This window comes from Gymnoscopelus braueri (assembly GCF_963280865.1).
Source record: "Gymnoscopelus braueri genome assembly, chromosome: 11".
NCBI lineage: Eukaryota > Metazoa > Chordata > Actinopteri > Myctophiformes > Myctophidae > Gymnoscopelus > Gymnoscopelus braueri.
Window position 1 is genome coordinate 8,338,048 of NC_137613.1, and position 23,899 is coordinate 8,361,946.

At 41.6% G+C, this 23,899-nt stretch overlaps 1 protein-coding gene across 1 annotated transcript in view; it reads left to right on the forward strand.

Annotated features, from left to right (window-relative positions):
* The window catches only part of tinagl1 (tubulointerstitial nephritis antigen-like 1), a 67,283-nt gene that overhangs the window by 37,283 nt on the left and 6,101 nt on the right, over window positions 1-23,899 (forward strand). The window contains exons 5-10 of the mRNA XM_080441512.1: window positions 83-197; window positions 11,293-11,419; window positions 12,122-12,272; window positions 13,531-13,717; window positions 17,870-17,915; window positions 20,701-20,824. Coding sequence (XP_080297638.1) covers window positions 83-197; window positions 11,293-11,419; window positions 12,122-12,272; window positions 13,531-13,717; window positions 17,870-17,915; window positions 20,701-20,824 — 750 coding nt within the window. The remainder of the gene's footprint in view (window positions 1-82; window positions 198-11,292; window positions 11,420-12,121; window positions 12,273-13,530; window positions 13,718-17,869; window positions 17,916-20,700; window positions 20,825-23,899) is intronic.

Consider the following 23,899-nt stretch of genomic DNA (forward strand, 5'->3'; position numbering starts at 1 on the left):
CCTGACACCTACCTAAAGCTCTTTACAACACCTACTTACATATACCTCTCCTCTCCTCTCCTCTCCTCTCCTCTCCTCTCAGGTGGAGGGCAGCTAACTACAGTCAGTTCTATGGGATGACACTAGACGATGGCATCCGTTACCGTCTGGGCACACAGAGGCCGTCCAGAGCCATCATGAACATGAATGAGATCCAGGTTGGTACTGTAAGAACCTTGACAGGAAATGCTTTAGACTAACAGAGGTGCTTCATAGAATGCATTGAATGCCCACTGTATCCTCCATGATGGAAGAACCAAAACTCATGTTTTTCACAGTGGGAAGTGTTTGGCTGGGTATCAGACAACAATACTTGGCCCTGTGTTGAGTTTTGCAGGTCTTAATGTTAAAGCACAGAGTCCTGAAGAGTCCTTATAGAAGGCACAGAGAAAGCTTCACAATTAGGGATTCATACAAGGAGATCCTTGCTTACTGTCTTGGCATTTTTCACATACTATATTAGTACTGTATGTCAAAAAGGAAAAAAATACACCTAAGTTAAACTGTAGCAGATTCATATGCAGAATGCTGTGTTCCATGTTTTAAAACAAACCAGCATTTGGTTTGTAAATTATTTAATAATTTCCCGCAGTTCATCATTTTATGTTTCCAAAATTCATATGATTACAGTCCTGGGAAAATAATGTTATCACCTTATCATCACCTTTCATCAGACTTTTAATCAAAACAAGACCGAATTGCGGTGGAATTTTTGGTATAATGAATGCATAATTATAGACTTTTCATTCAGTGTTGAAAAGGCACTGGAATAAATCAGCTTGTCTGTCTGGAAACATTGTGAGATGTGAAGCATTTTAACCAGAGAAGGGAACCCTCTTTCTGGGTGTGTTATGAGACATCTGCGGTGGGGATCTGTGTGTGTGTTGTTGGGTGGTTTAGGTGGGGGGTGTGGGGGGGGGGTAAGGAGAGGTGGATGTGTGTGTGTTGTTGGGTGGTTTAGGAGAGGGTTGGTGAAGATAAAAAAAGAGGGTGTTTCTCTGCAGGTGAGAACTCGGACCAGGTCTTGGTTTTCTTGTGACGCTGTTTTCAGTGGTGGAAAGAGTACTCACATTTTTTACTTCAGTATATTTGAATTCAAATAATTTTGTACTTTTACTCAAGTACATTTTGAATACCGGACTTTTACTTTTAACAGAGTATTTCTACATTGCAGTATTGATACTTGTTTTTAAGTAACAGTATCAATACTGCAATGTAGAAACACTCTGTTACAAGTAAAAGTCCAATATTCAAAATGTGCTTGAGTAAAAGTACAAAAGTATTCGCATTCAAATATACTTAAAGACTTAAAGTAAAAGTACTAATTTTGCAGAATGTCCCCTTTCACAAGTTTCCAAATGTGTAAAAATGCTTTGAAAATAGCAGATCTACAAGCTCACAACGCGTCGCTTTGTGACGCGTTGTGAGCTTGTAGATCGGCTATTTTCAAATAGCCTAAGTATATGCATAGGGCTGAAGTGGTTAATGTATGTTTTGTAATAATAATCAAAATCTTCAAAGTAACTAGTAGCTAAAGTTTCCAAATAATTGTAGTGGAGTAAAAGTACAATATTTGTCTCTGAGATGTAGTGGAGTAGAAGTAAAAGTATTGAAAATGGGAAATACTCAAATACTAAAAATACCTCAAAATTGTACTTAAGTACAATTTCACATTACTGTCAGGCAGATACATTAACCTGCCACATTTACAGTAAGCAAGGTAAACACGAGGTAATACATCAAATGCATAGAATCTATAGGATCATATGTAAACCAAGAACCTATCATCAGTCTAAACAATATAATATCTATCTATATAAGTAAATCATCTGTACATTGAAACTATACAAACTATAGGATGCCAGATCAACACATTAACCTGTCATCTGTCTACATTACATTAGTGTTGATTTTGTCGACTAAAACTATGACGAAAAATGTTGGTCGACTACCTTTTTTCACTGACGAAAACTAAATAGAAACAAAATAAAAACTAAGCTACGATGACTAAAACTAAGAGTAAATATATTGACTATTTCGTCAACAAACAAAAACTAGACTAAAATGTTAGTGAGGGACTATAGTGGAGAAGAGATCCAGTAGAACTAAAAGACAAGTCCTTTTATGTTTGGTTGCGCTCTGAAAATAGCAGATCTACTGTGAGCTTGTAGATCGGCTATTTACATTTTTGTCGACAAAATCAACTGTAGATTTAGTCGACTATAACTAGACAAAAACTAAAACATTTCAGATGACTAAAAAGACTATGACTCAAACTAAATCAGAGTTTGCTGTCAAAATCAACACTGCATTTTTACCTTTGCATAAGCCTTTCATAAGGTCGTCAAGGCCAGGGCAACGTGCTACCTTATAAGTGGTTAAAGGAAAACCTGTTCGTCACACAACAAGAGAGGCTCTGATCAAAGACATTTTTGGGTTAATTATCGGGGCATTGATGTGTGTGCGTGTGCGTGTGCGTGTGTGTGTGTGTGTGTGTGTGTGTGTGTGTGTGTGTGTGTGTGTGTGTGCGCGTGCGTATGTGCTGTTGTATGTCGGTATGTGATGCTGTATCTCCTCTGTCTGTGTTTACATACGGTGCAGACAGATTATATAAGACGGAACCAAAACATCAGGCGGATGGAGGGAGGGATAGAGAGATGGAGGGATGGAATGAGGTGTGTGTGTGTGGGGGGGGGGGGGATAATAAAGAGCCGTCTCTTCCTCGCACTACAAAGTGTTTCCTGTTCGGAACGCATTTCTACCCTCATCAACCCACATTCCACCACACACACACACACACACACACACACACACACACACACACACACACACACACACACACACACACACACACACACACACACACACACACACACACACACACACACACACACACACACACACACACACACTCTTCCATCAGCGTGTCCATACCTGTACCAGGAGCAAGATCACAGCCCTACTCAGCTCATTCATAAATCACACACACACATGCACGCATGCACGCGGCCACACGCGCACACACAGTTTTGCTCTCTCACTCTTTCACTTTCTGTCTGTCTGTCTGTCTGTCTGTCTGTCTGTAAGCTCAGTGTCGGCTCATAAACTGCGGTTAATTACTGATCCTTCTCCCCACGCCTGAAGGGAAATATGATAACAATAACAAATAGAGATGATCTCCCAGCTCAGCTATCTATCCTACTGAGGGCAGGCTGTCACATACCGATAAACTTTATATCTTCACACAGCCTATGAGAAAATCTGCTGTCTGCACCGGATGCCATGTTACGGAACGATAAGACACGGCTTTAGCGTGAGCTGAGTTTTGGTTCAGCTGCCCTATTTTCCCAAGGGATGCTCAACCAATCAGAGAGAGCTTATCTCACCTCTCTGTCCTTATCAGCCCCTGAGCCAGACCACCTTAACCCCTCTGCCATCAGCACCCCAAGAAAGACTCATCTCAATGCACACAATGGGACATTATCACCTTTATTGATTGACTATTGATTGGTGAGATACTGACCTACCGGCGGGGCTCAGTCCCCAAAACATGATTTACGATTCTGTGCCTATCGGTACATAACTTGGAGTCGGCTCAATCGCACGTCGCAACGTTCAGTGCGTCAACTCGCTCGCTTTAGCTCGCTCGGTGGTGCCTCAAGTTCGCTTGAGACGGCGCGCCTCAGACGCCAAAACTATACTTTATACAAAACATCAGTCAGTATCTCACCAATCAATAGTCTGATTAAACGTGGGTAGTCTAGTATCTCACCTACTTAGACCAATCAAAAGTCTGATTAAACGTGATAATGTCCCATTCAGTGCATTGACAGCACCAATACAATTATTGTTAAAGGATTGCACGCGCGCACACACCAGTGGTGGAAAAAGTACTCACATTCTTTACTCAAGTAAAAGTAACTGCAATATAGAAATACTCTGTTACAAGTAAAAGTCCGGACTTAAAAATGTACTTGAGTAAAAGTACAAAAGTATTGGCATCAAAAGATACCAAAATTAAAAGTACTGAAATGTTTGAAAATCGCAGATCTACAAGTTCACAACGCATCGCGATGCGACGCGTTGTGATCTTGTTGAACGGCTATTTTTTTTGCGCGCGCACGCACGCACGCACTCACTCAAGCACGCACGCACGCACGCACACACGCACGCACACACGCACACGCACGCGCACGCACGCACGCACGCGCAGCTGGAAGGAATGTCAACTTCTCCCCTATTTTATGTTTTAACCGCCTCAGACAGTCTCACTAGGTCAAGTATGGGCGAGAGGCAATAAGGCAAGACGTGTCACCACCGCACGGACTCTGACCTCCCACAACAATACATCATGTCACCTGGCCCACATTCCTGGGATACGTATCAGGTGGCCGCGTGCGTCTGAGAGAGTCTCACAGAGAGAATAGCTGAGGCATTAACACCATGGAATGCAGGCCAGGCAAAATGAATGCAGAGTACAGCAGTCAGTTAACTATATATATACACTATAAAATACTCAGTTACGGGTCCTTTCGCTTCCATTATCAGAGTTAATCAGAGCATTATGAGTTCAATGATTAACATTGAGGATTTTTACTGTATAAAAGTGTGGGCGCTTGTAATCTGTAATCACACTTTAGTGGGAGTACTGAATGAGGTCCCATAAACCAGTGGTGTAAAGTAACTAAGTACAGTTACTCAAGTACTGTACTTAAGTACAATTTTGAGGTATTTTTACTTTACTGGAGTATTTCCAATTTTCAGTATTTTACTTCTACTCCACTACATCTCAGAGGCAAATATTGTACTTTTACTCCTCTACAATTATTTGAAAACTTTAGTTACTAGATGCTTTGTAGATTATTATATTACAGAACATACATTACCCACTTCAGCCCTATATACATTTCGGCCATTTGAAAATAGCCGATCTACAAGCTCACAATGGGTCGCGATTGTGAGCTTGCAGATCTGCTATTTTCAAAAGATTTTTAGACATTTTATATATTTGAAAACTGAAATGGGACATCCTGCATAATGAGTACTTTCTACTTTTGGTACTCTAAGTACATTTTGATAGCAATACTTTTGTACTTTTACTCAAGTCAATTTAGAATTCCGGACTTTTACGTAGAGTATTTCTACATTGCAGTATTGATACTTGTCACGATAAGGCTCAGGAACATGTACTGTAAAAGGACCCAAGCACAGAAACACACAGGAATTGATGTTGAGACAAAACTTTACTTAAACATGTACAACAGAGGTACACCTCATGGGGCAATACGGCAGCTAAGGCACTCACACACTAGCCTCGGAAACCCATGCCTTTTTTTTTGTTTCAAAAGAAAAAAGTCTGGGGGAACCATGCAGGAACGGTGGTTTCGGAGTGGGAGTGAACCTTGTTATCTCCTAACCAATCAGAGTGCAGAGGGGCGTCGCTCTAAATTTGGTGACGTCAGCGTGTTCCGTGCACAGGCCGGGGGGGGGAGGGGAGGGGAGGCGGGGACATAGATTGGTGAAGCAATAGGAAGCGGCGCTGGAATCCAAACGCCTGGGTTTTGGATCCGATCTGACTGAAACTATGTCTCAAATCGAACAGGCAACTCAGCCATACACTGAGACCCACTAAATCAGTAGATCTCAAACTGGGGTCCGGGGACCCCCAGGGGTCCTTTTAGGGGTTCCAGGCAAGGTCACAACAACAAGGCAAAAACAGGTCACACTGGACAGGACAGGACAGGACAGGTCCAGTCAGGGCATAAACGTCAAGGGGAGGGCACACAGGGCAGGGGGCGGAGCTCCTGTGGGCCATTATGGTGCGGGCTGTTTAGCTGAGACAGAACACAACCTATACTGTGGAAAAAAGTACTCACATGTTCTACTTAAGTAAAAGTATCAATACTGCAATATAGGAATACTCTGTTACAAGTAAAGTTCAAAATTTACTTGAGTAAAAGTACAAAAGTATTGCTATCAAAATGTACTTAAAGTACCAAAAGTATAAGTACTCATTTTGCAGAAGGTCCCATTTCAAAAGTTTTCAAATGTTTCAAATGTGTAAAAATATTTTTGGAATTAGCAGATCTACAAGCTCCTCAATGCATTGTGAGCTTGTAGATCGGCTATTTTGGCTGAAATGTATACAGGGCTGAAGTGGTTAGTGTATGTTTTGTAATAATAATCAAAATCTACAAAGTAACTGGTATCTAAAGTTTTCAAATAATTGTAGTGGAGTAAAAGTACTCTTGAAAGAGTGGTTAGAGGTTTTGTCTCCCACATGGGAGGATGCGGGGTTCAAAATCCTGGCTGGGTGGGACATGATGAATCATGTTTTAGTCATTGGAGCGGTGTAGCCATTACCAAATGATGTGCTACTGCATCAGGGAATCATCACAATCAGAGTTATTTCATTCATCACATATTATGTCATGTATAAGGAATGTCACTCGGTGTGCACTGCAATGGACATTTACACAGGAAAATATAGGAAGATAAAAATAGACGATTAAAACAATATTGACGGTGAAATGCACTGAATCCACGAATAACGGATGAATATATGAATGAATAAAGATTATTAAACTCTGGTTCACTATAGATGATGAATAGAGGAAAAGAAAAGTAGAAACAAAGTAGGTTATGGAATTAAGTTGCAAATGAATATGGATGATATCATGTGCATTATTGCATTGGTTTACTGTATAGATGACAAATAGAGGATAAGAACTGTTGAAACAATGTAGGTTATGGAAGGGGCATTATGATATGAATATTAATGATATGTATGTACGTTATTGCACTTTTTAATAATTATTTACACAGGAGAAGTAGCAGCCGTAAACAGTGAAATCCTCAGTGTTCATTTATCCATTTGTAACTCTGAGAATGTACAAGTGGAACCAAATGGACCCGCAAGGGTCCATTTGGTTCCACTTGTGCATTATCAGAGTGACATTATCACCGATTATTTCACTGTATATACTGTATACATGGATGAGCGCTGAGAGTCAGTCCACAGGGCTCAGTGTGTGTGTGTCCATATTAGGCATTGCATTGGCTCCTCGTGCGGTCTCTCACAGTCAGTGTTGCCAGATGTTGCCAGAGTTATAAGCAACCAGGTCTATAAAAAACAAGCCCAAAAGAAGTGACTATTAACACACGAGCACTTTAAACCTATATACTGTACATCGGCTATTAGAAAATAGCAGATCTACAAGCTCAGAACGTGTCGCATCGCAACGCGTTCTGAGCTTGTAGATCTGCTATTTTCTAAAAATAAAATCTGCTGGCACAAAATATTTTCAGATGGGGAATACGTGGACAAATGCATATTAATCTGGAGGTCCTTGACATGAAAATGGTTGAGAACCACTGGTTTAAACAACATTTAGGAAAGCAATCCTAAATAAGCAACAACACTTTAGAAACAAGCCCAAAAAACCCGCAACCCACCACTACCAATATTTACAAGCCACTTTACAGAGAGAAGAAAGCCCGGAGTCGCTTATAAATAAGCGGACCTGGCAACACTGCTCGCAGTGACGGAGCCAAACGGTCTCATGGTCTCACAGAGAGGAGGAGGAATAAGATCAAAGAGCTTTCTGTCCGTCTGTCCCACAGCCTGGTGAGACTGACTGACACCGGGCCAAATGCCCCTAATCGCCCGTAAATAAGTCCCTCTCCAACCGGAACGCCGCTTTGGCACACTTTATGTCATTCGCCCCAATGCTGCTGCTCCTTACACAAAAAAAGCCACCGCCAGGCGTCTATTTTAGTGTGTGTTCAGATGTGGGCAAACGTTGGTGGAAAGTAACTAAGTACATTTACTTAAGTACTGTACTACTTTTGAGGTATTTGTACTTTACTTGAGTATTTCCAATTTCCGAAACTTTTACTTCTACTCCACGACATCTCAGAGGCAAATATTGTACTTTTACTCCACAAAAACTTTAGTTACTAGTTACTTTGCAGATATACATTATTACATTATAAAACGTACATTAACCACTTTAGCCCTGTTTTATACCTAGGCTATTTGAAAATAGCCGATCTACAAGCTCACAACGCGTCGCATCGCGACGCGTTGTGAGCTTGTAGATCTGCTATTTTCTAACATTTTAGTACTTTTAGTTTTGGTACTTTAAGTACATTTTGATGCCAATACTTTTGTACTTTTACTCAAGTCAATTTTGAATTGTGGACTTTTACTTGTTACAGAGTATTTCTATATTGCAATATTGGTACTTTTACTTAAGTAAAAATTATTTTAGTACTTTTTCCACCACTGGCAAACAATGCCACCTCTTGGCACAACGGGCACGGCTGAATTGGCAAGTGTCGCTGCTGCGTGAGGGGCTGCTTGGCGGTCTGAACTGTGTCGTTGGCAGTGTGGGGTGTTTTACTATATATCGGTAACGGTTCTGTCAGTTAATGGACGTGATTGCTTTTTTTTCTTTTGTTCAGAGCTGGCCTGGAATTTCATTATTTTACAGGGCAAGGCCTCTTCTCCTTTGGTGTTGTTGTCGATTCCTTTTAGAGCACAAAGGCCAAATGCCATACAGGGCAAGGCCATCAAATAAAACAAGCATTTAAAATATGATGAATATGATGTCTCTCCATCATACTTTTTTTCTTCTTCTCCTGTAACCTGTTCAAAACTGTCTTTGGCGCTAGAATTTCCCCCGCGGGATCAATAAAGGATTTAGTTTTAGTCATATTTTAGTCACCTGAAATGTTTTAGTTTTTGTCTACTTTTAGTCGACTAAATATCATAAGATTATAGTCGACTAAATCTACAGTTGATTTAGTAAAACTAAAATGTATTTTGGCGGTGCCTTGATGGCGTCGTAAATGGCTGATTTTACTCTTGGCTACATGCTGAAAATAGTCGATTGTTGTGAGCTTGTAGATCTGCTAATTTCAGAGCGCAACCAAGCATAAAATGACATGTCTTTTAGTTCTACTGGATCTCTTCTCCACTATATTGTCAATATATTTAGTCTTAGTTTCAGTGATCATACTTAGTTTTTATTTAGTTTTCGTCATAGTTTTAGTCGACGAAATCAACACTGATCTTATCTTATCTTTTATGAGGAATAGAATTGAACGATTAAGGAGGATTTGATTGTTGTACACGTAGTGTGAAATAAATACCAAAATAGGCCAAAGTGAGCGGGTTCACATCAGCAGCCACGGCCACATTCCTGCGCTGGCACGCTATCTCCATTTTTCACATATTGAAACAATGTACACAAACCTGCCTGCATGATAAACCTCAAGGTAGCTTGTGTTCCTTTTTCCACTGTGCCAGCTTGTTAGCTCCACACCAAAACAGGATTTAATCTCAGACTGTCTAGTTCAACATTCTGTTCTTTTTTTTTCCAGTTATTTTGTAAGCATCCAGCATTCCAGCTCCAACAAGGCTTGGCTATTGTACAGTAGCTGAATCATACGAAACGTTTTTTGTTTAGTTTTTTTGTGGCGGATTTACAGTACGTGCCCATTCATTCTCTGACCTTGTGAAGAAGCAGTGTGTGTGTGTGAACAACACATGGAGATAATGAATTGAAGGATTATTTTTTATTTTAAAACCTTGATCCACAGCACATTCTGGGGGGAGCATTAGCCAAGAAATAGCAAGTCTAGAGGGTTCAAAAGGTTAAAGGAGTAGTTCACCCAACAAATGACTTACTATTTTATTATAGTTTTTTCTATCAATTACACATCCCATGAAGCATTGATTTATTTATTTTTGTCGCATTCCTAAGCCAATACTTTGATTGCTGGCGTAAAGATGCTAATGTGGCCGGTAGGAGACTCAAAGGAGTCTCTTTGAGTCTCCTACCGGAAATACAACCGGTCATCAAATTATTGGCTCAGGAATGCGACAAAAACAAAAAAATATCTCCATGAAATCAATGCTTCATGGGGTGTGTAATTGATAGAAAATAAGTCATATTTTGGGTGAACTACTCCTTTAATATATAGTAGAACTGTCAGTTGAAAAATAAGCTGTTTATTTCACAAAATAATGCATTGGTATTTAAAATGTTATCAATATTTGTACAAACGTACAAATTGCGACGCGTTGTGAGCTTGTAGATCTGCTATTTTCAAACATTTTAGTACTTTTACTTTGGGTACTTTAATTTAAGTACATTTTGATACCAATACTTTTGTACTTTTACTCAAGTAAACTTTTACTTTTAACAGAGTACTTTTTCCACCACTGATTTTAGGGTTCCTTGGATGACATAGCATAGATAAATGTATTTGACAGCTGGTTAGCTAACATTATGTTTAACATTAATGTCACAGACATCAGGCAATAATATTTGTCAGACATGTCACACGTCTTAGCCACCGGGGCAGTGGCATTATGTTGAGTTACTGGTGTTATCTGTTCACTATATGTTATCAAACTGTGTGTTACTTCAGCTCAGTCAACCTCCTCTTATCAAAAGTTGACCCCGTCACAGTTTTTCAGCATTGGCGCATCAGGATGAGTTAGATTAAGTCTCCTGGGTGCAGGGGCGTAGCACCAAATTCTGGGCCCTGGGGACAACTGTGGGCCCCCTATGATTTTTTCCCCCCTTACCTGGGGCCCTAGTAACTCAGCCCCCCCCCCGTGACGCCCCTGCCTGGGTGGTCCATGCTAGATTTGTGTCAACCTATCATCATAAATATAGACCAGTTCAAAGCTACACTCTGACTGATGGTTGTGTGTGCAGGTGTCATTTGATGTTGCCCAATAAGAATTAAAGGAATAGTTCACCCCAAAATTGACTTATTTTCTATCAATTACACACCCCATTGAAGCCTTGAATTTATGGAGTTTTTTTTTTTAGCTTTTGACGCATTCCTGAGCCAATAATTTGATGACCGGGTGTATTTCCGGTAGGAGACTCAAAGAGACTCCTTTGAGTCTCCTACCGGATACATTAGCATCTTTCCGCCAGTCATCAAATTATTGGCTCAGGAATGCGACAAAAACAACAAAAATCTACATGAATTCAATGCTTCAATCCTTTTTTGGGTGAACTACTCCCTTAAGAATCTCAACAAAAGATGCTCTGGGCCACAGGATAGATCATTATTTTGAGGTGCATGAGGCCAAACTGAAGGGGCATGGCATCTTGCCCTCATGGTTCAGAGCATTGTTCAATGTTTGCTAGTGGAATTATATGCTCATAGTGACCATGGCATTGCGACCTCTTCATGCTCTCTCTGTCTCCCTCACCCTTTGTCCAGATGAACATGGACCCCCAGAACGACCGCCTGCCCCTCCACTTCAACGCAGTGGAGAAGTGGCCGGGTAAGATCCACGAACCTCTGGACCAGGGCAACTGCGCTGCCTCCTGGGCCTTCTCCACCGCAGGTGAGTCTCAGAGCAACAACACAGGGTAAAAAAAACTAGAGGAAAAGAGCCTGTAGAACTCTATGAAGACGTGGTAGACTGACTGTATATATATTTATATTGTTATAATGTTATAGATGTGATAGACTGACTGTATATGTATTTCTGGAAAATACAGTATGTGAACATTAGGACTAAAGTCTTAAGAGTATAAATGCCTCACTAGCAGCCCCTACAGGCCGTACTGCTCCTTGCACCCAACCGGCCCAAAGTGGTTTGAACCGACCATGGTCATAAGTTATCCTTTTAACATAACCTTTGAGTGTACTACCTGTTCTGTTAATAATCACGTATTAAATCAATCAATCAATCTCACTAGTGCTAAAAAATATGGTTAGCAGCAGAATTGGACGGGATATTATTAGATAACACAATATTTAAAGTAAAATAAAATGAAGTGCCATAATTAAGAAGTTGCAAAGTGACTTTAAAACAGATAACGCATGGAAATGTTGTCCTGAGGGTGGCGCTATAGAGGAAAGGTCATTGAGGTTCACCCTCTGGGATTCCACGGCAATCTTACCCGACTCACTTAGAACCTTTGCCCACGCAATGCGAACATAATGTTTAGTTTTTAAAAGGATATACAATATACATACTACAGTATGTATAATATTTTGATCCTTCTGACGCTGCGTTTCTGTGTTTCTCTGCACTCTATAGCGGTGGCGTCAGACCGAATCTCCATCCAGTCCATGGGTCACATGACCCCTCAGCTGTCCCCGCAGAACCTCATTTCCTGTGACACGCGCAACCAGGGCGGCTGCGCCGGGGGACGCATCGACGGAGCCTGGTGGTTCCTCCGCCGCAGAGGGTAGGGGGGACACATTTCACCGTGACACGTACAGATGCTTACAATGTGCAAACAAAAAACAAACAACAATTGTAAATGCTAGTTTTTTTTACCAAAACATGGATTTGGACCATTTTGGGAGTTTTTTGAGTTGTGCTCATAATGATGTGAACTGGGTGCAGACGTGCAGTGTCATCAGTTTGGCTGGGGAGGGTCAGTCTTCCGAGAATGTAAAACTGTATCAGAAAACTCGAGGAAAAGGCAGTCTCTTAAGAATGGATTCATATTGATTTCTACTGGGCAAAATGACAGCAGGAACATAAAATCTATAGCATTATTTATTCAACAAATGCGTTTTCCATCGCTGTAGCTTGCATCATTTATTCATGGACAACAGAAAGCTCAGACTCAAGCAAACATAGGCTACAGTAAAAAGTTTTTTTTTGTGCACTATTGAGTAAGTCCTTGTCTACTGCAATACGTCATAATTTACCCAGAAACTTTGGATACTTGAAGCATAATGTTGCTGTCAAGCGGAAACCTTTGGTACGTCCAAAACTATTACTTTTCAGGAAATGAACAAAAGAACCTGTGTTCTGTTGAACCCAATGTAGTTTAGTCACAAGCTCATGTTAATACTTTCATTGGTTAAATATTTGTAAAACCCACAGACGGACGTAACCACTTTCAACTTGGCTTCCTTATTTTGAGCTTTTCATTATAGGCAAAAAAAACTAAACATTGACATACAAGGAAGTACAACATAGGGCATTGATTTATGAAAATAAATAAATATATAAACCAGTGTCGATTTCGTCGACTAAAACGAAGAAAAATGTTCGTCGACTACATTTTTTCACTGCCGAAAACTAAATAAAAACTAAGCTATGACGACTAAAACTATGACTAAATATACTGACAATTTCATCAACAAATAAAAACGAGATGAAAATCTAGTCATGTTTGGTTGCGCTCAGGTGTTGCGCTCTGAAAATAGCCGATCTACAAGCTCACAACGCGTCGCAAACTTGTAGATCTGCTATTTTCACAAAATACATTTTAGCTGACTAAATCAACTGTAGTCGACTATAATCTTATGATATTTTAGTCAACTAAAACTAGACAAAAACTAAAACTGGAATGTTATTCAAAAGACTGACTAAAACTAAATCAAAATTTGCTGTCAAAATCAACACTGATATATACATTGAGATACAAGGTTTCTGCCTAACAGCGACGATAACTAATGTTCCTCTGTTCTGCCCCCCCTCCCCCTCAGTGTGGTGACGGACGACTGCTACCCCTTCCTGCCCCCCCAGCAGACCCCCGCGGACGTGGGCCGCTGTATGATGCAGAGTCGCTCGGTGGGCCGGGGCAAGAGACAGGCCACGCAGCGCTGTCCCAACACACACAACTACCACAACAACATCTACCAGAGTACACCCCCATACAGACTGTCCTCTAATGTATGTACACACACACACACACACACACACACACACACACACACACACACACACACACACACACACACACACACACACACACACACACACACACACACACACACACACACACACACACACACACACACACACACATCTACCAATCCACACTGTCATACAGCAGTGTGGACTGACTGCCTCTATGACAATATCCAATGTATGTACTGTACACACACATATTAAAGACGCACATGCAGTTTACTCTAACACACACACACACACACACACACACACACACACACACACACACACACACACACACACACACACACACACACACACACACACACACACACACACACACACACACACACACACTTGGACATCAGCTCTAACCCCTGCTTGCTAAACATGCTCCTTAATCTGCCATAACCTCAGCATGCGTTCCTTTGCACTATGCTGGAACATAAGCTCCCTCACGTGTCTCTGTCTGCCTCAGTGTGCTTTTTCCTCCTGCACATGCATACCTGACCGCCGTGTGAACGGCCATCGGAATCCTACACGGATTAACCCATGAAGACCGGGAACGCATCTGTGTGTCGTTTTTAGATTTCTTTGGCTATTCAAAAATAGCAGATCTACAAGCAGATCTACAAGATCTACAAGCTCCGAGTGCCGCGCTTTGAGCATCTTTGAATATATATATTTTTTAAAGCGAACATTTTTAACTCAAATCTTTGCTTCTGGGGATTCTGCAAATGTCTTCTATAAAACTAATTATATTTTTTTTGTTGAAAAAAACGTATGTTGCTATTTTTCCATGAAAAATGTTTCATGTCAAGGACCACCTATCTCAAGATATTTTGTCCCAGGGACCCCCACCAGAAGCAAATATTTGAGTTAAAGATGCATATATATATATTCAAAGATTTGCACACATTTTCAAGATTTCTTTTCAAAATAGCAGATCTACAAGCTCTTTTTTTTAACAGCCAAAGAAATCTTTAAAATGACACGGATGCGTTCCCGGTCTTAATGGGTTAACATGAGTCAAGTGCTCCTGGACATAGCGCTTCCTTTAGGGAGCCATGCATGCGGCTAGGGTCAAAGGTCAAGTGGCCGTACAGTCATGTTATATCTGCGTGTTTAACTGTGTTAACATGGTCCATGTGGGCAGTGAAAATATTTGGACGGATTTGTCCAAAGATTTGTCCAAAACTGTGATTTTATCAAACATAAATATATCAGACACGGTGTACATTTACCACAAGTAAATAAATGAATGTATCTACTGTACTTCAGTGTGAGCTGAAGCAGGGATGAAATATGTTCCCCAACCGGCCAAAGAAGCAAAAAACTCTATGGACGGTGTAAATATTTAACCCAATCAATCCGGGAACGCATCTGTGTCATTTCAGATGTCTTTGGCTATTCAAAAATAGCAGATATACAAGCTCATAGTGCGGCACCGAGTGCCGCACTATGAGCTTGTATATCTGCTATTTTAGAAAAATCTTGAAAATGTGTGCAAATCTTTGAATATACTTTTTAAAGCCAACATTTGTAACTCAAATCTTTGCCTCTGGGGGGTCCCTGGAACAAAACATTTTGAGATGGGGGTTCACGGCCAAATACATATCTAAATCCTAACAGTATGTTGCTGAATCAGTGGTGCTCCAACTTTTCCATGTCAAGGACCCCCAAAATAATATGCATTTGGCCGTGGACCCCCCCATCTCAAAATATGTTGTTCCAGGGACCCCACAGAAGCACATGCTCGGTGTTAAAAATGTTCGCTTTAAAACATATATATTCAAAGATTTTCACAAATCTTCATGATTTTTCAAAAACAATTGCATATCGACAAGCTCATAGCGAGAAGTGCCGCGCTATGAGCTTGTAGATCTGCTATTTTTTTAATAGCCAAATAAATCTTAAAATTACGGATTTGGTCTAAACGGATTAACATGGTCCATGCAAGGCTAGTTTACCACGAGTAATTTGAACGGGCAAAACAACCCACTGGAGTAACAAAATCACATTCACATGATGTCAGGTACTTTTCAAGTTAGCTCGCCTTCAGCATACCTAGGAGGTTGCTGGATTTCTGAGTCATCTCCCAATCAACAGGAAACATGAGCTGGTGATGAGCGGAAACCTGCTTTTATTGAGGATTCCACATTATTTACAAAAGGAAAGTGCTCAAACGGAAACAAAGCAATCTACGGCGCCAACTCGAAAAAATAATAATAATAAAACAATCCAACCTAATCTTATTCTTGATATTACATCTGCTACCTGACTAAACCAACACAAAATAAAACAACGACAACCTAATCCTAAACCTAACACTACGCCAATCTACAACCCACAATATAACTGACATCTCACATTATTTTGTTCCAGGGACCCCTAGAAGCAAAGACTTGAGTTAGAAATGTTTGCTTTAAAACTATATTCACCTGTTTCCTGGGCTGTGTGTGCATCACTTCCTGTCGATTTGATCCAATGAAATCCAATGAAACTGGTCAGATGACCAATGATATCCAATGAAATCGACAGGAAGTGATGCCCACACAGCCTAGGAAACAGTAGGTGAATATATTCAAAAATGTGCACACATTTTCACGATTTTTCAAAAATAGCAGATCTACAAGCTCATAGTGCGGCACGAAGTGACGCGCTATGAGCTTGTAGATCTGCTATTTTTGAATAGCCAAAGTATAAAATAATGCTTTTTAGCTCAAATCTAAAATGACACACAGATGCTTTCCCTGTCTTAATGGGTTAAACAAGTACAAGCAGCTAAATGTTGTGACTGACTGCATACACTCAGTAAAAACCAGAGAATTAACTGTAGGCCTCCTATACTGCATTAAGAGCAGCATCTATTCTACGGCATAATACATTTAGTGATGTGGTGCTAAATACATATATCAATATGTAAAAATATAAATAAAAACACTCCCCTTAAGAGAAAAATCTAATTAGCTGAAAAGTGTAGCCACGCGACTTCACAATTCAATAATATGGCACATTAAGGGCAGCTATATTTAGCTCTCCACTGAACTCAACGAGGCAACGTGATCAAAGTTCACCTGAATGAATTCGTTTATCCTCCATTATTCCAGCTGGATTGATGTGTAACACAGCAGAGCGGGCTGGGTGGGGGTTAGCTAACTCACTCACTCACCACCCTAAATACTCTGGATAAGAGTCAGTGTCCCAAAACAATGTCTTTAACCCTTTAAGACCGGGAACGCATCTGTGTCACTTTAGATTTATTTTGGCTATGAGCTTGTAGATCTGCTATTTTTTAAAGCAAATTGTGAAAATGTGTGCAAATCTTTGAATATATAAATCTTTGCTTCTGGGGGTCCCTGGAACAAAATATTTTGTCCCTGGAACAAAATATTTTGAGATGGGGAGGTCCACGGACAAATACATATCATATGTTGGGGGTCCTTGACATGAAAAAAAGAGAACCACTGATATAGCAACATAAGTTAAAAAAGGAAAGAAAAAACTGTTAGGATTTAGAAGACATTTTATAGAATCCCCTGAAGCAAAGATTTGAGTTAAAAAAGTTCGCTTTAAATATATATTCACAGATTTGCACAAATTTCAGGATTTTTATTTTATTTTATTGGAAAAGTTTGTATGCTGCGCTACGTGCTTGTATATCTGCTATTTTTGAATAGCCCAAAGTATAAGATAATGCTGGTTGAAGTGGTTCAAATCTAAAATGACAGATGCTTTTCTGGATTGAATAGGTTCACTGTTTCCAGGCCTAGCTCTGCACTGCCTGCAGCCACTTATTGTATTCTCATCCTATATTCAAGCATGTCGGTGTGTGTCGGCTAAAGCCGTCTGTCATCGAAAATAACTGATCTACAAGCTCACAACGTGTCGCATCGCATCAGCGCTGTGAGCTTGTTGATCGGCTATTTTCGCCCATGCAACACTGTCACATTACGACGTATAAATCAGGCTTAATGCTTCTAAAATAAATCATTACTGTCTGTGTTCCATCTTCTCGTGGTCTGTGAAGCCACTAATCTATACATTAAGGATGGGGGGGGCAGGTTCCACTTTACTGTCCTCTTATCTGTCCATCTGTCCATCTCTGCTTCCTTCACCCATACATCTCTCTCCTCTCTTTCTCTCTCACAGGACAAGGAGATCATGAAAGAGATTATGGATAATGGCCCCGTGCAAGGTAAGATGACATGGTGTGTGTGTGTGTGAGAGAGAGAGAGAGAGAGAGAGAGAGAGAGAGAGAGAGAGAGAGAGAGAGAGAGAGAGAGAGAGAGAGAGAGAGAGAGAGAGAGAGAGAGAGAGAGAGAGAGAGAGAGAGAGAGAGACTCCTGTGATTATTATGTTTAATTGGAGGAGAGTGTTACTTTTTAACCACTTAAGCCCAACTATATACACAGTTGTATGATGCGACATATAGCAGAAATAGCAGATCTACAAGCTCACAAGCTCACAACACAATGCGTCGCGATGCAACGCATTGTGAGCTCGTAGATCTGCTATTTAAAAAAAAAAAAGTATACATCTCTATTATACGTTTGGCGAGCCTGTGTGTGTCGGTTATCGCCATTGTTTCGTTATACAACACAACAAGAACAACAACGTCACATTTCAGTTCAACACTGCCCACAACGTGCTTGGTTCATTTAGCCATTGTTTGGTCTACTTCTCATTGCTCACTATACAATTGCCTCTTTGGAGCATATTTATGGTGAGAGAAACAAGCATCCAGGTCTATGAAATAGCACAGTGTTGCCATGTCCGCTAATTATAAGCGACTTTGGCCAATACTTTTATAAAATGGTCTCTCTCACACTGTGAGGTGGCTGTGAGGTGGTCAGGTGGATGTGCGATGGGAAGTGGACGCTACGTCACGCTAGATGTGAGGGCCCGAACTTCTAGTTTTATACATTCGAAAACGTGTGAAATGGGACATTCTGCACAATGAGTACTTTATACTTTTGTACTTTTACTCAAGTAAATTTTTTATGCCGGACTTTTACTTGTAACAGAGTATTTCTACACTGCAGTATTGATACCTATACTTAAGTAAAAAATAATTAGTACTTTTTCCACTACTGATTACTTGCAGCCAGCCTCCCTCTCTGACCCGTGTTCAACACGTGTGTGTGTGTGTGTGTGTGTGTGTGTGTGTGTGTGTGTGTGTGTGTGTCTGTGTGTCTGTGTGTCTGTGTGCGTGTGTGCGTGTGTGCGTGTGTGTGTGTGCGCTTGCACATGGAGCTGTTCTCTATGAGTCGGTGCCAGCCTCTTGTTATATTGTTCGGCACAGGAAACTATTGGCCTCGTGTCAACTTTCCTTTCGTTCTTAGGATGTGTGTGTGTGTGTCTGTTTGTGTGTGTGTTTATGTGTGTGTGTGTACTGTATACTTTGTGTGCTGATAGTAGTTCTGAGAAGGGAGGTCCAGTTGGCAGCTGACTCTAGCTTCTCTGCAGGTATACAGGCTGCAAACGGAGGGAACTCCTCGCCTTGATATCCGCTAGATTGTTATGGGAGAAGTCACAGGGAGTTCAGACACACACACGCGCACACGCACACACGCACACACACGCACACACTTAAATACTTGTGAGTGCTGGTGTCGTGCACCCAAGATAGCTGTGCGATAGCATCACATGACTAAGTAAATGGCCCGTGTTCAAAATGTTACTTGACTAAAAGTACAAAAGTATTGGAATTAAAATATACTTAAAGTACCAAAAGTAAAAGTACAACTTTTTTTGAAAATAGCAGATCTACGAAGCTCATAGATGTATAAAACGGCTAAAGTGGTTCATGTATGTTTTATAAAATAATAACTTATATCTACAAAGTAACTAGTAACTAAAGTTTTCAAATACTTGTAGTGGAGTAAAAGTACAATATTTTCCCCCGAGACGTAATGGAGTAGAAGTAAAAGTATAGACAATTGTAAATACTCCAGTAAAGTAAAAAGTACCGCAAAATTGTACTTAAGTACAGTACTTGAGTAAATGTACTTAGTTACTTTACTCCGCTGGGTGTTCCTCAGGGGGCTCATTGTGCGTGGACGCGGTGAGATGAGGAAATTGCTTTTAGATGAATCGGTCATTTTGTCAAGATGGTTATCCTGCATCCATTGCTGAATCATGACTCTGTTAGCATGGAGCGCTATAATGTGCAGGTGTGGAGTTGTTGTTGTAGCGTGCGTGTACTTATGTGTGCGTGCGCGCGTGCGTTTGTGTGTATATTCAGGTGTTGGCTTGGAATTTTGGCGCCCCGTAACAACACGGGACCCCTAACATTTAACCACCTTCAAAAATCACAATATGTACTGTACAGTGTAAACAGTGGCCCCTTTGCACTCCAGTGTGTGTGTGTGTGTGTGTGTGTGTGTGTGTGTGTGTGTGTGTGTGTGTGTGTGTGTGTGTGCGTGTGCGTGTACGTGTGTGTGTGTGTGTGTGTGTGTGTGTGTGTGCGTGTGTGTGTGTGTGTGTGTGTTTGCACTCACTTACACTTGCGCACATATGGGCGTGCGTGTTTGAGCGAGACGTGTTTGTCTGCTCACATGCGGGGGTGCATTGTGTTTGTAGCGGATGTGTATTATTGCATTGGTTCTCAAAGTGGGGTCCGGGGACCCCCAGGGGTCGTTGAGGGAGTTCCAAGGGGTCCCCAGCTAAATGAAGGATAGATAGGAACCAAATGGACCCTTATGGGCCTGTGTGATAGAAATACCTTTAAATGAGGGGTCCCTAGCCTAATGCATGTCAAACTGGGGGTCCTTGTAAATTAAAATGGTTGAGAATCACTGCTATAGAGCCGTAGAAATCTTCTCTTATGGGGGTCCCTGGCATATCTTTGCAAATGGGGGTCCGCGGGCTAATAATGTGTCAATTATTCATTGACACATTAAAAGGTTTGAGAACCACTGTATTATTGTATCTGGGGTGTGTGTTAATAATTTGAGTTTGTGTGTGTGTTCTTCCCACAGCGATCATGGAGGTGCACGAGGACTTCTTTGTCTACCAGAGTGGGATCTACAAACACACAGACGTGAGCCTCCCCAAGCCTCCGCACTACCGGAAACACGGCACCCACTCCGTCAGGATCACCGGGTAAGAGACGGCACTATTATGTCGCATTATTTCCTATTGTTCCCCCGTGGTCTCGTTGTGATTTGTTATGCCACAGAAACGAGAGGCATGTCTTTATTAACACTGGAAGTTCCCTGTTTTGGGCATGTATTCACCTTATTCCTAGTGGCTAAGGACAGATTGCTGATTTTCATTTGTTTGCCCCGCGGTGTTATCCATTGTAATTCAATAACATTTCACTTTTACGTATTTTTAATGCATAAAAAAAGAACATTTGTGCTTACAACTGCTCGCAATGTAAAATAGGGTAAACAATAAACATGCCCAGTGTACCTGGAATGAAAGACATGTGTGCAGACAACTGAATCAAATACCTTTTATGGTACAGAGTTGTTTAGATTTAGGGATTGATAAATCCATATTGGATTACCTCTGATCATCTTGGACTCCTGCTTACTTTTTACTCTGTTGGACGGCGATGTTGCATGCCCGAAAACAGCAAATCACCACGACGCGTGGACGCTCGTAGATCTGCTATTTTAGGCACGCGACGCCATAATACGACAAAGTACCAATCAGACCTCACTTAGAGCTCATGAGGCGCTATAGAGCAGTGGTGGAAAAAGTACTCAAATTCTTTACTTAAGTAAAAGTACCAATACTGCAATATAAAAATACTCTGTTACAAGTAAAAGTCCAGAATTAAAAATTTACTTGAGTAAAAGTACAAAAGTATTGGCATCAAAATGTACTTAAAGTACCAAAAGTAAAAGTACTAAATATTTGAAAATAGCCGATCTACAAGCTCACAACGCGTCGCGATGCGACGCGTTGTGAGCTTGTAGATCTGCTATTTTCAAATAGCCTAGGTACAAAATAGGTTTAAAGTGGTTAATGTAGGTTTCATTATATCATAGTTTATATCTGAAAAGTAACTAGTAACTAAAGTTTTCAAGTAAATGTAGTGGAGTAAAAGTACAATGTTTGCCTCTGAGATGTAGTGGAGTAGAAGTAAAAGTATTGGAAATTGGAAATACTCAAGTAAAGTACAAATACCTCAAAATTGTACTTAAGTACAGTACTTGAGTAAATGTACTTAGTTACTTTCCACCACTGCTATAGAGGTGTGATGGAGTGCTGGATATACTGTACTCTGGATTGTTTTACCTCTACCTCTGTGTGTGTGTGTGTGTGTGTGTGTGTGTGTGTGTGTGTGTGTGTGTGTGTGTGTGTGTTTGTGAGTGAGCAAGCGCCCCTCCCAGTCTGTCGCTGGGCGAGACACGCCTTGTCTCCACTCTTCCTCTGTCGATCCAGACGCGCGCCCCCAACACACACACACACGCACGCACACACACACACACACACACACACACACACACACACACACACACACACACACACACACACACACACACACACACACACACACACACACACACACACACACACACACACACACACACACACACACACCTCCCCCCGTTGCAGTAACCAGGGGGGGCGACCACAAATATGCAGCCTTGCAGAAGACAGACACACCTGGATCACCTGCCCCCGCCCAACCCCACCCGCCACCCAACCTCCCCCCTTCTCTCTCTCTCTCTCACTCTCTCTCTCTCTCTCTCTCCTTGATTGCCCCCTTTCTCTCGCTCCCATGCACCCCTCATCACGTTATCGTTTGTTTTTCCTCCCGTCAAAGATATGTTCTGTTTGCGTATCAAACCCTTGTGTAAAGTAACCCAAACAACCCCCTTATCCCCCCTAACCCCTGCCTCAACAGCCCCTCCGTAAGCTCCGCTCCACCCCCCCCCCCCCCCCCGACACAGAATTTCTCTCCAGAGTAGACAGCGTTCGCTCTCCGTCGTCACTCGCCAATCAGTCGTCTAGCCGTTCACCTACTCCTCCCCTAAATGCCTCTGCCCCCCCCCCCCCCCCTCTAGGCTCAGCCAGGTGGGGTGAGCGCCGTTGTCTGCAGTGAGATGTGTGAGAATAGAATAGAATAGAATAGAATAGATTAGAATAGAATAGCATAATTGTTATTGGCATCAATAAAAGACAAACGCCAACGTGGATCTAATCACAAAAAAGCTACGCTTATTTCCACACAAAAACACTCCCAACCTAAGACAGAACAACAGTGCAAAAACACAAGAAAAAGACTAACATTTAAATAGTTAAAACAATTCAAACAAACACAACGTGTAGAGGGCATTGCTCAGGTACAGAGCAGTGGGTTCTCTCCAGGTTCCTATGCGTTGCACCAGGAATGCGGCTGAATGCCGTGCTCAAACCCAAGACGTAAAAAGGGTGACGGGCTCTGCTAAAATACGACAGAGGTGCGGCGTCTAAAGCGTACTTTGAGCGACGAGAGAGGCGAGCGAGCCGCTAGGCGAACGTTGCGAAGTCCGCTTCAGCCAACTCAGGCGTTACGTAACTCATCGTAACTCATCGCCCCCCCCCCCCCACTCTTCCCCCTCGTCAACATTTGCCATGGCGGGAAACCCCCGAGACTTCCGGTCAAATCTGTCCCCAAGCCGCCAGCCGTCATGGGAGTGAGAATGCGTTGCCTAACCAGCCTAGCCTGGTAAACCCTCCCTCCGGAAATCTCATTTCCATTTGATTTCAGGAGTGAGTCTGGCCTGATCCGCCTATCTGCAATATTGGCTGTGCTGGAGTTGGGCGGGAGTAATACCGTTGACTGACAACCCCTTCAGCCAATGATAATTTTTCCCCTTCAGCCAATCAGCAGTTCACCAGTCTTAATGTGACGCAACGAGACTTTTGAGACAGCCATACCCAAAATGGGTTGCCTTTTTCGGATACAATGGTGTCACTGCCCGCCCCTACCGGTTCTCTAAATTTTTATTTTTAAATAGGCTTTGTCATGATTAAAATTGACCACATATATGAAGTTAAACAACTAAATTCTATCCAAACGATATCTTATAAGTAAATTCCGTGCCTCAAAATAGAAGTTAGAGAGCTTTTTGAAGTAAAAAAATAGCGGAGAATTGGCCGCACAAGAAAAAGATGGCTGCCGTTCGTGTTTTGGGCTCACTCGAACTCGCCACCTGATTGGCCAACGTAAGCTGTCAA